Source organism: Pseudonaja textilis, chromosome 2 (assembly GCF_049901715.1).
Source record: "Pseudonaja textilis isolate UNSWEBS1 chromosome 2, rPseTex1.2, whole genome shotgun sequence".
Lineage (NCBI taxonomy): Eukaryota > Metazoa > Chordata > Lepidosauria > Squamata > Elapidae > Pseudonaja > Pseudonaja textilis.
Window position 1 is genome coordinate 13,963,695 of NC_141991.1, and position 15,779 is coordinate 13,979,473.

General features: G+C 43.7%; 1 protein-coding gene across 1 annotated transcript in view; it reads right to left on the reverse strand.

Moving 5' to 3' along the window:
* Positions 1 to 5,939: 5,939 nt before the first annotated feature.
* Positions 5,940 to 15,779, reverse strand: part of LOC113450096 (uncharacterized) — a 12,452-nt gene continuing 2,612 nt past the window's right edge. The window contains exons 2-4 of the mRNA XM_087928500.1: positions 13,036 to 14,262; positions 11,088 to 11,175; positions 5,940 to 10,079 (exon numbers count right to left, since the gene is read on the reverse strand). Coding sequence (XP_087784626.1) covers positions 8,761 to 10,079; positions 11,088 to 11,175; positions 13,036 to 13,728 — 2,100 coding nt within the window. The 5' untranslated portion in view covers positions 13,729 to 14,262 and the 3' untranslated portion in view covers positions 5,940 to 8,760. The remainder of the gene's footprint in view (positions 10,080 to 11,087; positions 11,176 to 13,035; positions 14,263 to 15,779) is intronic.

Sequence of the window (15,779 nt, forward strand, 5' to 3'; positions counted from 1 at the left end):
TCCAATTGCCAGACCGGTTGCTTGCGATTCTGGAATTTGCCAGGGATAGGGAGTGGGGGAAATGGATGTTGGAGAGGACAAAATAATATTTTTTCTGTCATTTATTTCTGGGCAGCTTTGCCTTTCCTATTGATAGGGGAAGATTCCCTATCCTGGATATTTCCTTTTTCCATTTTAGGATTAATTTGAGCACATTTCTCATATATTCATAAATGTTCAGAACAGAATCACAGAGTTGCAAGGGACCTCGGAGGTCTGCTAGACTCGTGATGGCGCGAACTTATGGTATGCATGCCACAGGTAGCACGCAGAGCTGTTTGTGTGGGCACGCGGGCACCCCAGCCAAACTTACCTGCACTGCGCATGTATGCGCCTCCCAGCTGATGTTCAGCCCATTTGAGGCCGTTTTCGCCCTCCCGGAGGCTTGAGGGAAGCCTCTGCAGTCTTGGGAGGCTGAAAAATGGGCCTTCCAGAAATGCCGAAATGGGCCCGTTTTCAGCCACCCGAGGCCCTCCGGAGGCTGAAAACAGGCACTTTCGGTATTTCCGGAAGGACTGCTTTTCGGCCTTCCGAGCCGTGGTGAGATTCAAAAAAATGTACTACCAGTTCTGTGGGCGTGGCTTGTTGGGCGTGGCAGGAGAAGGTTCCTGCAAAATCCCATTCCCTACCCACCCCACTAACCTGCTTTCCAGCTCTGTTCTCCTGTGCAGGGCAGCAAAAGGAGACCCAGTTGATCAGCTGGGACTCGGGAAGCAGAGAATAGATGGGGGCAGGGCCAGTCAGAGGTGGGATTTGCTGGTTCTCCAAACTACTCCAAATTTCCACTGCCGGTTCTCCAGAATCGGTCAGAACCTGCTGAATACCACCTCTGGACCCATCCCCTCACACACACATACCTCACACCGGGCTGCCAATCCGGAAAGGTTGGTGTACGCTGTTATAGTTGTTGAATCTTTCCAATTAATATTTTCTCCCTTCTAAATTTGCTTCTGGTAGAAGGAACTCGATTGGCGCTAAATTACGTTTAGCAGCACAAACATAAACAGCATTTGCTGTCCTAGGGATGACCAGGGATGTCATCATGGCATTGTCACATGACATATCACAACTTTTTTGTAACCTTTGACACCAAAAACCGGGCATCGTTAGGGTAACCCCTGCTCTAGGAAACCCCCCCCCCCGGGATGTGGTTTTTTTTTGTTTGATATATATTATTTTTTTTTTTTTTTTTAAAGGGGGGGGGGGGGCCCCCCATGACACATCCGGCCTGTGGGCTGGGAATTTGATAGCCCTGCCCTAGCCTGGACCATTTCAGACAAATGATTGTCCACGGTCTCTTTTTAAAAACCTCCAGTGATGGAGGACCCACAGCTTCTGAAGGCAAGACAAGCCGTTCCACCGATTAATGGTTCTGTCAGGAAATTCCTCCTTAGTTCTAGGTTGAATCAACGTGATTAGGACAAATAATGAACCTGACGGAACTAGGATTTCCATTCCAGCCACAGAGATGAGAAGCTTCTGCTTAAAAACACGAGCTTAGAAATATCAGCACCTGATTTATTCCTCTAGTAATCCTTCTCTGCTTACCAAGTTTTGCTGCCTGTTGCATTTCCATGTTAACCATAGAGAATGCATTTCCTCTGTGGCTAGCATGAAAACTAAGGGACAAAGGGAGGATGGGATGAGCCATCTTTCCTCAGCCATCCCACTTGTTTTCCTGGAAGGAATTCCTGATCCTTATGGATGAGCAGGTTAATTTTTAAATAAAAAGCTGCCACAGAAAGATTTGACTATGTCCTTACCCATCTTAACTGCCTTGAACAAGGACACCAATGGTCATTTCCTGACATGCCTATGAGCAGCGATCCCCAAACCGGGCAACCTTAGGACTTATGGACTTCAACTCCCAGAATTCTCCAGTCAGCTATGCTAGCTGGAGAATTCTGGGAGTTGAAGTCCACAAGTCTTAAAGTTGCCAGGTTTGGAGATCTGCCTATGAGATTCATTGGTTAAAATTTGCTTCATAAGCCACGGGAAATGAAGGCCCAAGGCTGGATCTTTCTTTTGTATTTGTTTCAACATATATTTTGAGGGCAATGTAACTTATGTTCCTTAAATATTCTCAAAGAATGCAAAGGAATCTAGATATGTTTAGGGTCAAATTGCTTAAGTTTTTTTTTCCTGCTATTACTCTTAAGAGGTCCTCCTATCTATTGTAATTCTGGATCCTTATTTTTTTGCCTAAACCTCAGTTTTCTGAGTAACTTTATTGCTTTTTTCTTAGGACTACTATTTGATCTACAAAAAAATGGATAATCAAGGCTGGTACAATAGCCCTTAATTTTCTAATGTCTGGTGTCATAATGCATTAGAGACTTGTCATTGGGTGTGGGAGTTCTAAGTACAGGTTATGCCCCAGTGTAGTTTTTGCAATCTGCAAGGCAGCCTGGATTGCCCATCTATGACATGGTCTACCTTGCAGGGTTGGTGTGAGGCCTAACATAAATAAAAGTATGCAAGCTGCAAGTTACGTGTGGTTCTTTTTCTTGCCATAGTATTTTTGCTGCTTTTCTGTAATCCCAAAGGTGTTTTTTCCAAAAGGCATCCGGACTTCCTTCCTTCCTTGGTTTTTTTCTTTGAAAACATTTCGCTTCTCCTTCTTGGAAGAGAAATGAAACATTTTCAAGGAAAAAAACAACAAGAAGAAATTCTGGTTGCCTTTTGAAAAATGCACCTTTGAGACAAACATGACTTGAAAATCTTTGTAGCTTTCCTTTCTGTTCCTTTAGCATTTTCCTGCAGCTATGTGGAGCCATCTCTTTTAATTTTTTTGGATTTTCCCATGCAACCTTGAGTTAACTCCTGACAACTAGATGGAAGACCTAACATTTTGGGTTGCAATTGCTCCTTATCGTTGCTTCTTGGCTCCTGGTTTCTTACCTTGTGTCTTTAACCACTTACGCACTGTGGGTGGTATGTGTCTTCCTCAATCTCAGGTTGTCTACTAAAAATATCTTTATCTGTGCCTAGCACTGCCTTCTTGTTAAGGTTCCATTAGTAATACGTCCCATTCAATAAGAACTCCAAGGCAGGCTTATTCTTCAAAGAACGTTTTATTGGAACATATCAAATTGGCATTTTCTTGGTGAAAAAAAAGTCTCTTAAGTTCCCGGTGGTTTTACACCCAATTAAAAGTAAAACTGTCACTTCCCCCCAGAGTCACCAACCACATGGACCAATAAGCATACAGCCCGGTTGCTAAGTGACCTCACAGTCTCCATTTTTCAGACACCTGCACCAACGTCCTTGATTCTGAGGGGAAATTATTTTATTTTGGCTACAGCTATCTCTACACCCCACTTCTTGCCCCCTTTGCTGCAGGTTGTGTCAGCCCTGAAACTGTGAGAAGAAGAAACTCTCTAGAACAAAACTAAAAAAGAAAATGGCCAGCAGTTCAGCCAACTTCAGGGTTGACACTTCTTCTTCCCCAGAGAGCTCAGATTATGTCCCTGGGATCTGTTTGAGCCACTCGTCCAGCTTAGGTGTCACAGCCCCGAGTATGTTTCTACCACCATTGTAATTCCTCAGGCCTTTGTTTTCCACATTCCTTCAGGCCTTGGTACTTCTCCAGCTTACCACACTCCTTCCTGATGTTGCTGTTCACTTGACATGGCTACATACACAAATACATGTGTACATTCATACATACATGTTCTGTTCCACCTGCATTCACAGATGAAACTTCGAGTAATATAATTCAAATACTTTACGTAAACAAAACCGGAGTCAGAAGATTAATTGCTCTGTTATCACAGTCCTTTGGCAATTCTCCTAGAATCTGTCCGGCAATTCTATAAAGCTCACAACGCAGTAAATCAGACGCAAGTCTTTCCAAGGCAAGATTCACTTTGTTTTCCAGCAAATATTTCAAAGTCATGCACTCCTTTATATCTTCTAAGAAAGGGCGTGTTAGTCTCATTAATTAATCCTTTGCTGGACGTCTCTTTTCTAATTGAGATTGACGTCTCAATCTTCTCCTCATTCTGGCATCCAGCCAGCATCTGGCAGTTTCATCACAGCTGGAATCCTCTGATACACTTTCCTGATTAACAGTTAACACCTGAGGTGCAATCAGGGAGGGAGTTCCAGAAGAGGAAGAGGTCTCTGAAACTTCTAATAAATCAGGTTCATCTCTCAGAGTCAACTCCTCGTCCCCCAGACTCCTCTCAAGGTTGCTCAGCAGTGCAGGCTCGAATCTCAATGCCAGATCTTCTTCCTCACTCGAGCCCACATCTGCTGACTGATCAGGTTCAAGTCTCGGAGTCACAACACATACACATTCATACATTTCATTCCTGGATTAACCCACTACCTGAATTCTCTATTTCATTCATTCATTCATTCATTCATTCATTCATTCATTCATTCATTCATTCATTTATGGCATTTATTTGTCGCTCACCTTGTATCCAACGTCTCTGCGTGGCTTACAGGACAGGTAGTCCTTGACTTACAACATTCATTTAGTGTCTGTTCAAAGTTACGATGACACTGAAAAAAGTGACATGAGCGTTTTTCACACAACCATTGCAGCATCCCAAAGGCCACATGATCAAAATTCAGATGCTTGCCAAGTGGTTCACATTTATGACAGTTGCAGTGCTCTGGGGTCATGTGATCAGCTTTTGTGACCTTCTGACATGGTTATTAGTAACAGTTACCATGTTACTAACTTAACAAATGCAATGATTCACTTAACAACTGTGGCATGACTGTAAAGTGGGGCAAAGTCACTTAAATGTTTCACTTAGCAACATAAATTCTGGGCTCATTGGTGGTCATAATTCAAGGACTACACGTATTCATTCATTCATTCATTCATTCATTCATTCCCTGCCTTTATTATTTTTACACATAAATCAAGACTGGCAAACATACACAACATATTTTCTTCCTATTTTCTCCACTATAAGAACCCTGTGTGTTGAGTTGGCCTGAGATAGAGTGACAGGCCCAAGGTCATCCAGTTGGCTTTCATGGCTAAGATGTGACTCGAGGTCTGTCCTTTAGCTTGAAGCTTTAATCACTAAACTAAACTGGTTTAGATGTTATTCTATGGCAGAGGTATCCAAACTTGGCAACTTTAAGACTTGTGGACTTCAACTTCCAGAAGCCTCCAACCAGCATAGCTGACTGGAGAATTCTGGGAGTTGAAGTTCACAAGTCTTAAAGTTGCCAAGTTTGGGGACCCCTGCTCTATGGGGTGCACTGGAGTTTTTCAACCTTGGCCTAAGATGTGTGGACTTCACCTTGATTTCTGGGACCTGAAGTCCATCTATGTTAAGGTGGCCAAGGTTGAGAAACACTGGTAGATAATTACCGTGGTGGATTGTTCCAGCTCTCTTAGGACTCCCCGGGAGTGGAACCTAGATACAGAATCACACTGGAAAGGCAAGCTATGAGAATGTGTGTTTGTTCTTGGGCTGACTCTTGGCAACATTTTCCAAACTTGGTTTGCCCATACCTCCTTCCAAGGACTGAGAGAGAGGGACTGGCCCAAGCTCATCCAGCTGGCTTCACATTTCCTAAGGCAGAAGTAGAACTCATGATGTTCTACTCAGAAGTAGAACTCAAAATGATGATTCTTGACTCTTGATGAATATATCATTTCTTTTATGTACACTGAAAGCATTTGCACCAAGACAAATTCCTTGTGTTTTTAATCACATTTGGCCAATAAAGAATTCAATTCTATCCTATCCTATCCTATCCTATCCTATCCTATCCTATCCTATCCTATCCTATCCTATCCTATGATGTCCTGGTTACTAATCCAACACCAAAGTGATTTTCAATTTTTTAAAAATTAAGTAAATCTAATTCAATCTATTTTCGCCGGCATTGCAAAAATCCAGAGATTAAAAAAAGCCAAACATTCATTAGAAAGGCAAGATTTATTGTTTTTTATTTCCTGTTTAAATACAGTGTTTGTACTAACAATAAATTTATTTGAAAAAGGAAGGGTAAAACAGACAACTATACTTTTAACTACAAGCTCCTAATTAAAATTCCAATACTGGCTTTTAGTAATTAAATAAATTTTCAGCCGATTGCTTTCTGATACAACCCAATTAATGATCACGACTTTTCATTATTTTCCCCAATTTATTCTATCATTGCTTAGCCAGGTTAATTCTATTCCCAAATCCTAACAACCCCAATACCTAGCATTTCATCAAATATACAGTACTTTTTGACATAATCTCATTTTAAATTCAAGTCTAGGTTATCCAAACTCTTTAGATTCTAAATCCTGAACCCTGTGCACTAGCAGTGCAATTGTAAGAATTATGTCTCAAAGTTGTTTTGAAACTCAGTTTATATTTCATAACTCTAATAATTTTTTTCTTCTTGATCTACTTAAATTGATGCACAAATCACACAGGTTCCATCATACAGGTAGTTCTTGACTTACAACATTAGCTTAATGACTATCTGAAGTCACAACAGCACTGAAAAAAGTGATTTATAAACAGTCCTTGCACTGGTGACCATCGCAACATTCCCACAGTCACATGATTGTTAGGAATAACAAGGTAACCTAGTTTGGGTAAAATAATATATATATAAACTATGATAGTAAGTTTAAGTGTAAGTGTGTGTCACTTTAAACTGCAAAGCATGTAATTTTGGGTGCGCTGTGAAACCGCCATAAGAGGGAGCAAGTGAACCTACTGGACTGCTGACGATTCCTGACGATTGCTGGTTTGATGGATTGATGGTTTGTTAACTGCGTGTTTTCCCTACTGCTGAGTTGCTGAAGGAAGAGAGGAGTTTTGACTTCTTCATATCTCTCTACTGCGAGGAGATATATTACTGGACTAATATTTGTAAGTTTACTGACCTCTCTTTTTCGACACTGGAATTTGCAACTGAATAATCCCCGGACGGACTGAATTAGTGAATGATATATGGACTGTTTGACTATGCTATAACTCTTACTGGAATAAACTATTTAACTAGCACTGTGTATCTGTTTTACTGAGTGTAAACGTTTATCTCACATATTTTGCCTGCCTGTCTGACTGCCGTGCAGATTCTGCTAGGGTGTATCCCTAACAATGATCAAAAAATTTTTTTGAGCACTTGTAAACCAGGATGTTTTTACAAAGTTTGCAGTGTCCAGGGGCTCATGTAGAAACACCAAGAACTAATAGCAAACCTATCAGCCTTGCCCCTTTTGCATTATCCTTCCTACCCATCTTCCCAATGCTCATGGAGCATCTCCAGCCCTTATTGGTCTCTCTTTTTGGGGAGAGTGTGAGCTCCATTTATTTTAACGTTTTGCAAGTCTGCAAACCTCAGCCTTTCAGGCTTGCAGATGGCTTTCTTCTGTGCCAGAAAGCTGACATCTGGGATGCAAAAAATCTGCCATAATTAAGCTAATGGAAACAGAGATAACCTAAAGCAGGGGTGTCAAACTCAAGGCCTACGGGTCAGATCCGGCCCGTGGGGTGCTTAGATCTGGCCTGCAGGTATTCTGACCCAGGCTTCCTGAGACCGTAATTAAACACACGCTTAGTCCAAACAACTCTTTTTATTTCAACGCTGGGAATTATGTTCATTCCCAGCCCGTAATGTGTCCCAGTCTCTAGAGATAAGCACCCACCTTTCTCTCCTTTGAGTTGCTGCCAACAACTAAAGTGCCAAATTAGCTGTAAAAAGCCAAATGAAGTCCATACAGAGCTTCAAGGTTTAATCCAAACAGAGCAAAAAACCTTGCTTCCTGCAAAGGTTCCTGTCCCTTTGCACTTCCTTTATATCTTATGGGAGAGGCCAACCACCTCCAAGCCTTACTCTCAAGTTGCCCCTTTGGTCTTAACTGTTCTTGTCTTCTGGCAGCTCTGTGCACACGCACACTGGGAACAGGCTTCCCTTGTTCCTCTGCCTCGCTGCTGTCAGATTCTGGAGGCTCCGGAGTCAGCACATAACTCCCAGATGGCCCTGGCCCCATCTCTGTATCGGACGCAGGACCCTCATCCGAGTCCTCCCCAGAGTCCTGGACTGGCCATGTTCTTCCCCACTGTCTGATTCTGCTGCCGTCTCCACAGGCTGCTGGCGGACCAAAACAGCAGGCCCGTCCTGGAAACAACAAAGGACTGGTCTGCAGTGCCTCTGCCAGCAAATATGGAGCTTGGGAGGCCCGTGCATGGCCCTTCCAGGGTCTGTTTTTGGCTGTGACGACTTCTTGCAGCCCTCTGGCAGAGAAAACAAAGGTCAAGGAAAGGGCTGGCAGAGGGCTTCAGGTGACCATCATGACTGAAAACAGAGTCTCAATGGTCCTGTCAAACCCCGAACCTGGGTTTGCCACAGAGATTGGGTGGGCTGCACGCAGTCCCTCCAGGCTCCATTTTCATTGGCAGAGGCCTGGCAGGAGGCCATCGTGTCTGAAAACCAAGCCTCAACAAGTGATGTCGAACTGGCCATGCCCACTCCAGCCATGCCCCCCTGTCTCCCCCTCAAGGTAAAACACAACCCTGATGTGGCCCTCAATTAAATTGAGTTTTACACCTCTTGACCTGCCATCAATATTCTCTTCCTCGTGGCTTCAACTCTATGAATTGCTCCTTCTATCTTATTTTAGGCCGAAAAGATGGTTAGATTCAAAGGAAGACGGTTCTTAACAAAAACTTGTGGTCATTCCTATGTGGATTTTTTTGCTTGTTGGCAACCCTTGGGGAGATCCACCCCATATTTATGCTACACCGCCTGGTTGTGTTCCACCACAATGATCGCATTGACCCTGGCTAAATCCTTTCCCACGGCTGGCCCATGCGCTTGGTTTCTCTCGTGTTTCAAGAGGGAGGCTTTGTGACTGAACTTTTTCCCGCAATCCAAGCACTCAAAGGGCTTCTCCCCCGTGTGGCTTCTTTGATGATTAATCAGGTTGGATCGCTGACTGAAGCTCCTCCCACATTCTGCACATTCGTACGGTTTCTCCCCCGTGTGAGTTCTTTGGTGGCCGACCAGGAATTCTCTCCGGCTAAAGCTTTTCCCGCACACCAAACACAAGTAGGGCTTTTCCCCTGTGTGAATCCTCTCGTGGATACGGAGAACCGAGTTGCAACTAAAAAATTTCCCGCAGCTGTCACACTTATATGGTTTCTCCCCTCTGTGAGTTCTCTCGTGGGATGTCAGGCTTGAACTGTTGCTGAAGGATTTCCCACAGTCTGGGCAGCTGTACGGTTTCTCCCCAGTGTGGATTCTCTGATGGTTCAGAAGGTTTGAACTCTGGCTGAAATTCTTCCCGCAGTCTAAACATTTGTATGGTTTCTCTCCGGTATGGAGCCTTTGATGGCGGACGAGGCTTGACTTAAAGCTGAAGTTTTTCCCACAGTCCGTGCACGCGTACGGTTTCTCTCCTATCTGAAGGTCAGGAGGCTGTGGAGTCCTCTTCTCACATTCTGTATGTTGGGATGGATTCTTTTCACCATATGCATTCTCTTGCTTTCCTGGGGCTGAACTACAAAGAAAGCTTTTACCACAATTCAAACACATACGAAGACTTCCTCCCCTCAGAATTAAGGTCTGTCTGGAATTGTGCCCACATCTGGAACATTTGTACGGTTTGTCTCCAACAGGGATCCTCTGAAGATTGCTTTGAGGAACCTTTTGATGGAACCCAACTTGACCATCCATGGTCGATTCTATTCTCATTTGTTTGTTCTTCTCAAAAATGGAGTCCCAGCTTTTACCACCGTCATTACGTTGGGATGGCACTTTTTCAGCTTCCATTTTCTGGTACGTAGGAAGATCACAAGCATCCTCTCTGGGAGGTTTTTCCCAGATGTTTTGACGGAAGATTTTGTCGTCCTCTTTCTCACAGGTATGTTTTTCTGCTCCTCCTTGTCCTAAGGGCCTCCCTTCATTCCTCTCTGTCTCTTGATGATATTTTGTCATGTGTCCCATCGGGGACAAGGAGAAAAGTTCTCGCGTGGCTTTATCAAATGGAACTCCAGTAAGTGTCATCAGGTGAGAAATTCCTTTCATAAATCTCTTCCTCTTGTTTTCAACCATTTCTATGGGAAATACCAGAGAGAAATGAGTCTGTGAAGAAGCTTTTGACATTTAATATCTCACTGCTTCTCCCCAGTAAAACAGAGAGCAGCATAGGTGATATGATAAACTTCCCCACACAATAAAAAAAATCCGCTAAGTGTTGTTATGTTACAGCAGAAGCCTCGCCCTTGGATATATACAAATGTTCCCGCTTTGGATGCAAATACATAAGTCATAGGTTTAAAAAAACAACTCAGAAGTATATTAGAAATTTTGCAAAATCCAAATGGGCCCGAAAAACGTGTAAAAGTGGGACAGAAAGCGATCCTTCCTCTCTCTCTCTCTCTAAAAGCGAAATAACATTCACGTATTATCACAAAATCTCCAGAATCATAAAGCCTACAAACTTGAAATTTGGCACGTATGTTCCTCTTAGCTTCTAGATCTAGCTCTGATGCTAAGGATTTCTACTCCCCCTCCCCACCTAAAAAGATTTTTTTTCCAAATGCAAAACACAAGCAGAGGAGTTTCAGTTTTACTTTCACAGCACCAAGCAGCTTTAGTACAGAACAGTTGAACTAAACAACGCCCAGGCTTGCTGTCTCCTTTGTGCTCACACAGCAAATACTGTTTCAATTTCCAAACAGCCCTCAACTCTTTCACACACACTGACAGGACGCTAGCCAGATGAAAACTGATGGATCCTGGTAGGCGGAGGCAGAATTTTTTCCCCTTATTTTCCTCCCCCAAAACTACATAATCACATAGTTTCATAGCAAAGCACGGGGATCGAGCTAGTCTGGAAATAAGGAGGACTTTTCTGATAGTAAGAACGATTAATCAATGGAACAGCTTGCCTCCTGGAAGTGTGAGATGCTCCAGCACTGGAGGTCTCCAAGAAAAGATTAGACAACTATTTGTTTGAGGTGGTATAAAGACTCCTGCCTTGGCAGGAAGTTGGAGTTGAAGACTTCCAAGGTCCTTCTGTACACTTCGTATGATTCTATGATCTGTGACTCAAATCTTACCAGACAAGTGGATTTGATGATCTGCCCTTTGCTCAGGTGCCTCCTTTCCTGTTTCCAACAAACGCTGTTTCATTTTGATGAAATTGGTCTAAAAAAAGAAGAACACAAAAAGACTTGAAAATTTAAGAATATTTAATAGAAAACTTTCAGATTTAGCAATGTGTTAGAATATTATAGTTGATTTATATACATATTACACAATAATGTAAACACCTTAGTTTAGTTTACTTTAAAAAATGTGGGAGGATGACATCTTTTTGACTTCTTTAATCCCCCATCAGTGGGATTGTAGTTTTTGTTTTTGTTTTAGCAGCCCTGAAATCAACAGATATCTTTTCCACAAAAAAACCAACATCCTGTTTACTATATGGGTCAAACGTGTTAAATTAGATTTGGTTTGCAGGAAAAAACTGGGGGTTTGTGACGATCCAGACTGTGTGTGTGTGTGTACGTGTGTGTGTGCATGAGCCCAATTTTCATTAAAACAAACTTCATTTGAAGGAAAACTGTAAATGTGATCCATCAATTAGGTAACAGTAACTTAATGTTTCTTGTAAGTGTACCTAATTCCTAATGAATGAATGAATGAATTAACCGTTTCATGCAGAGATCAGGAGCACTGCACAATTTTCAGAGTCTTCAGAGTCTACTGAGACAAGTCCCATCGGTGTAGGTTGTATTTCCTTCTTGGTAACTCCTTGATTAGGCTATTTGATTTTTTTTCTCTAATTGTTGATTTGGTATGGTGTCATTCCCTGCTTTAAGACTGGTGTTAATCCCTGATTATCTGAGGGTTGATGGTTGTTAAGGAGGCATTTTAGTCACTTCATTTTTGTCCCACCAATCTTGACAGGGTAAGTTGCTGAACATAAACAGAGAGCAAGCCCCACTCCCGTGTTGGCGAACCTATGCCACGCATGCCGGAAGTGGCACGCAGAGCCATTGCTCCCAGTACATGAGAGATCACCCAGAAGAACCATGCTGCGTAGGCGCATGCGTGCCACCGCCCGACAGCTGATTGTCGGGTATTTGGTGCACATGTGCAGGGGGCGGAGGGGAGTGCGCGGGAGATGCCTGCACATGTGCAGGGACGCACATCACGTGAGGGAAATTGCATGCGCAGATGCGCGGCCCATGAGGGGGAATCGTGCACGTGAGGGGGATCACGCGCGCATGCACAGGGGGCGTGGGGGCCGCCCAGCACACATTGCCTTCTGGGTGCTGGCATGCGAGCACATGCAAGCGAGCGGGCATGCAATTATCGACACAGGAGCCGAAAAAGGTTAGCCGCCATTGCCCCACTCCCTTCTAGCACTAAAGTGAAAATTTTAATGAACGAAAAGTCTGCAAGAAAACAACCAAGCACAGAGAGCACCAAGAACTCTACAGTTGAACCCTGAGCTAAAAAATATTATCTTCTATTAGTACAGGGGTGGGATTCAAATTTTTTAAATAACCGGTTCTGTGGGCGTGGCTTAGTTGGTGGGCGTGGCTTTGTGGTCATGTTATTGGCTGGGTGTGGCCAACTCAATATCACTCACATTGAGGCATGCATCTCCTCGCCTGGCCTCTCATGACTGTGGGGATGCTGCAATAGTTGTAAGTGTGAAAAATGGTCATGAGTCACTTTTTTCAGTGCCACTGTAACTTTGAATGGTCACTCCACACAAGCAAAGTACCAGCAAAGGAGGTAAAAAAAAAAACTCCAGAGAAGTACCTGAGACAGGAAGTCTAGTCCTGCCAAGAATGTAATAAGGGTTAATAGGCAGTTTCTGTAAGCAACACCAGAATGTTTCCTTCCTGCCTTCCTTACAGGATTAGGCCAGTAATTTCTTCTAACAACCGGTTCTAGCAAATAGGTGCAAACTGGTAGAATCCCACCCCTACCTGAGCTACAAATATTATCTTCTATTAGAACCACCTGGTTGATCAAAATGAAACTACTCACCTGCTCTTCTTGCCTTTCAGATGCTTCTTTCCACAGCAAGAAATCTTCTGCTAGGGCCACCGCTTGAAGACAAGTCTCTGGCTTCTCTTCCCTAACCCAGTTTTGCATCTCTGGTGGCAGAATGGTCAGGAACTGTTCCAGAATCACCAGCTCTACAATCCGCTCCTTGGTGTGACTCTCAGGCTTCATCCATCGATGGCCCAGATCCTGGAGGTGTCCAAATGTTTCTCGTGGCCCCTCAGCCTCCTCGTAGCGAAACTGCTTGAATCGCCGGCACAGACTCTCCAAACTGATCTTGTCTTTCTCCAGTACTTCCTCTCCAGCTTTCAGAGGACAATCCAAGCTTTGGATGGCATGAGCTTTCCTACTAAAGCCTGTCAGGACTTCCGATGCAACTATTCCTCTGTGCTCTGGGTTGGCATGAGACGTGGCTTCTGACAACGTGATAGAAGAATTATGGTCAGCCCGCTCTTCGGATCCAGGCAGCTGAGGTTGGCTTTCTTTGGAATGAATTCCTTTCCGGGTATTATGCCATGGAACCTCTGAATCCAATTGCTCCACTGGCTCTCTTTTAATCTGCAGGGCATCCACGTTGGATGGAATTTTTCCAACACCGTCCGCACGGAGAACATCTCTTGCTCCTTCCTCCATTTTCTCCCCCGGAGCTTGCTCAGAACTTGTGGATGCCTGCATTTTTTATTCTTGGTGAGAGAATTGGTCCTGGGAACCAGGATAATAGGAGAGTGTTGTGGTTCGCTGGCAGCAGGTGCGGATGGCTAAGGTCTCGGAGAGCGAGGACTCAGATGAGGGCCCTGCGTGTGATGCAGGGATGGGGCCAGGACCATCAGGGAGTGGAATTCTGCCTTGGGAGATTGTGGAGGCTGGCAGCAGTGATGAAAAGGCCCCCGAGGAGCCTGTGCCCAGCGTGCGTGTGTACAGGGCTGCTCGAAGGAAAGAGCAGCTGCAGCGGCACAGGCGACTCGGGAGTAGGGCTGGAAGGTAATGGCTCCTCCCTGAGAAGATAAAGCTAGCTGAGAAACTGCTGTTCTTTGCGGAAGGAAAAGAAGTTTGATACTCGAGCCTGATGGACGTTAGAATATGTGAGTTGGTGTCTGGAGACTCTTTGATTTATTGTTTAGCAACGTTATCTGTTCTTCTTGGCAGCCTTGCAAAAACTTGGCAAGGCTCTTTCTTGTCAGAGCTAATGAGTTGGAAGCAACCTTTTATCTGAAAAGAAACAGGATTTGTTAATGAAACAGCAAAAGGTGGTGCTGTTACCTTTGTCTTGTGTTTACTCTCTTGGAACCAGGTTTGGGTCAGAACAGAGAGGAGTTAAGGACAAAATTCAAGGGGTTTTGTTTTGTTTTGGAACACACTTGAATAGTTTTGGAAAAAGAGAGAAAACCGACAGGTGCAGTCACTAGCAGTCAACCCTCCTCCACCCTACCAAGATTTCCTCTTCCCTGATGTGCAAAGGAGTCAATATTATTTTCCTGCAGAGTCTCAAAATAATAACGGGAAAAAATAGCACATTACCAATCGGAAGGTACCTTGGAGGTCTTCTAGTCCAACCCCCAGCTCAAGCAGGAGACCCTATACTAGACCCTGAAGAAACTATATGCTATACCAGTAGTCCTCGACTTACAACAATTCATTTAGTAACCGTTCAAAGTTACGCCGACACTGAAAAAGTGACTTATGACCATTTTTCACAGGTACAACCTTTAAAGCACCCACCCATGGTCACGGGATTTACCTATAAACGCTTGAAAGCTGGTTCATAATTATGCTGGTTGCAGTGTCCCAGGGAGCCGCGGTTTGGGACCTTCTGACAAGCAAAGTCAATGGGGAAGCCAGATTCACTTAACAACCGTGTTACTAATTTAACAACTGCAGTGATTCTCTTAACAAAGGTGGCAAAAAGTCATAAAATGGGGCAAAACCCACTTCACAAATGGCTCACTTAGCAACAAAAAATGCCGCCCTCAGTTGTGGTCGTAAGTCGAGGACTACCTGTACATCTACAGCAGGGGTCTCCAAACTTGGCAACTTTTAAGATTTGTGGACTTCAACTCCCAGAATTCCTCAGCTAGTCATGCTTAAAGTTGCCAAGTTTGGAGACTCCTCATCTATGGTAAGAACATATATGCTATACCCCTGAGAAAGATAGCAGGAGCAGCTGCCTTTTGCAACTTGGGGTGAGGTGGGGAAACAACCTGTTGGAAAAATTATCTCATGATGTAATATGAATAGTTTGACATTTGTTTTCTAAAAGTCAACTTGCAGAACAGAAAAAACAAAACAGAGCAAACATAAGAAAACATCAGTTCCTCTACTTTTATCACAGATAGCCTGAAAGCAACATAACCAGCTTGGTCAGTTTTTCACAGGGTAAGACTTAGTAACTTGACCCAAAGGTGCTTTTTGGGGAGGCAACTGGACTTTCTTGTTTCTTTTGAAGATGTTTTGCTTCTCATCCAAGAAGCTTCTTCAGCTCTGACAGGATAGTGGGGAATGGAAGGATATATATTTCTTTATATTAGTAACTTGACCTGCCTGTCTCTGCTTATTCCAAAACTTCGACTTGTATGTAGAAAAAGGTGCTAGTCCAGCCTGGTGCAGAACTGGATCTCTGAAGCAGAGGAAGAAACAGGCTGTGCGTTGAATGTTAGCTAAAAGAAAGAAGGGGGAGGCGGCCATGGTGGTTTTCATTTTCTTTTTTATCTTGACCCTAAAACAAAACT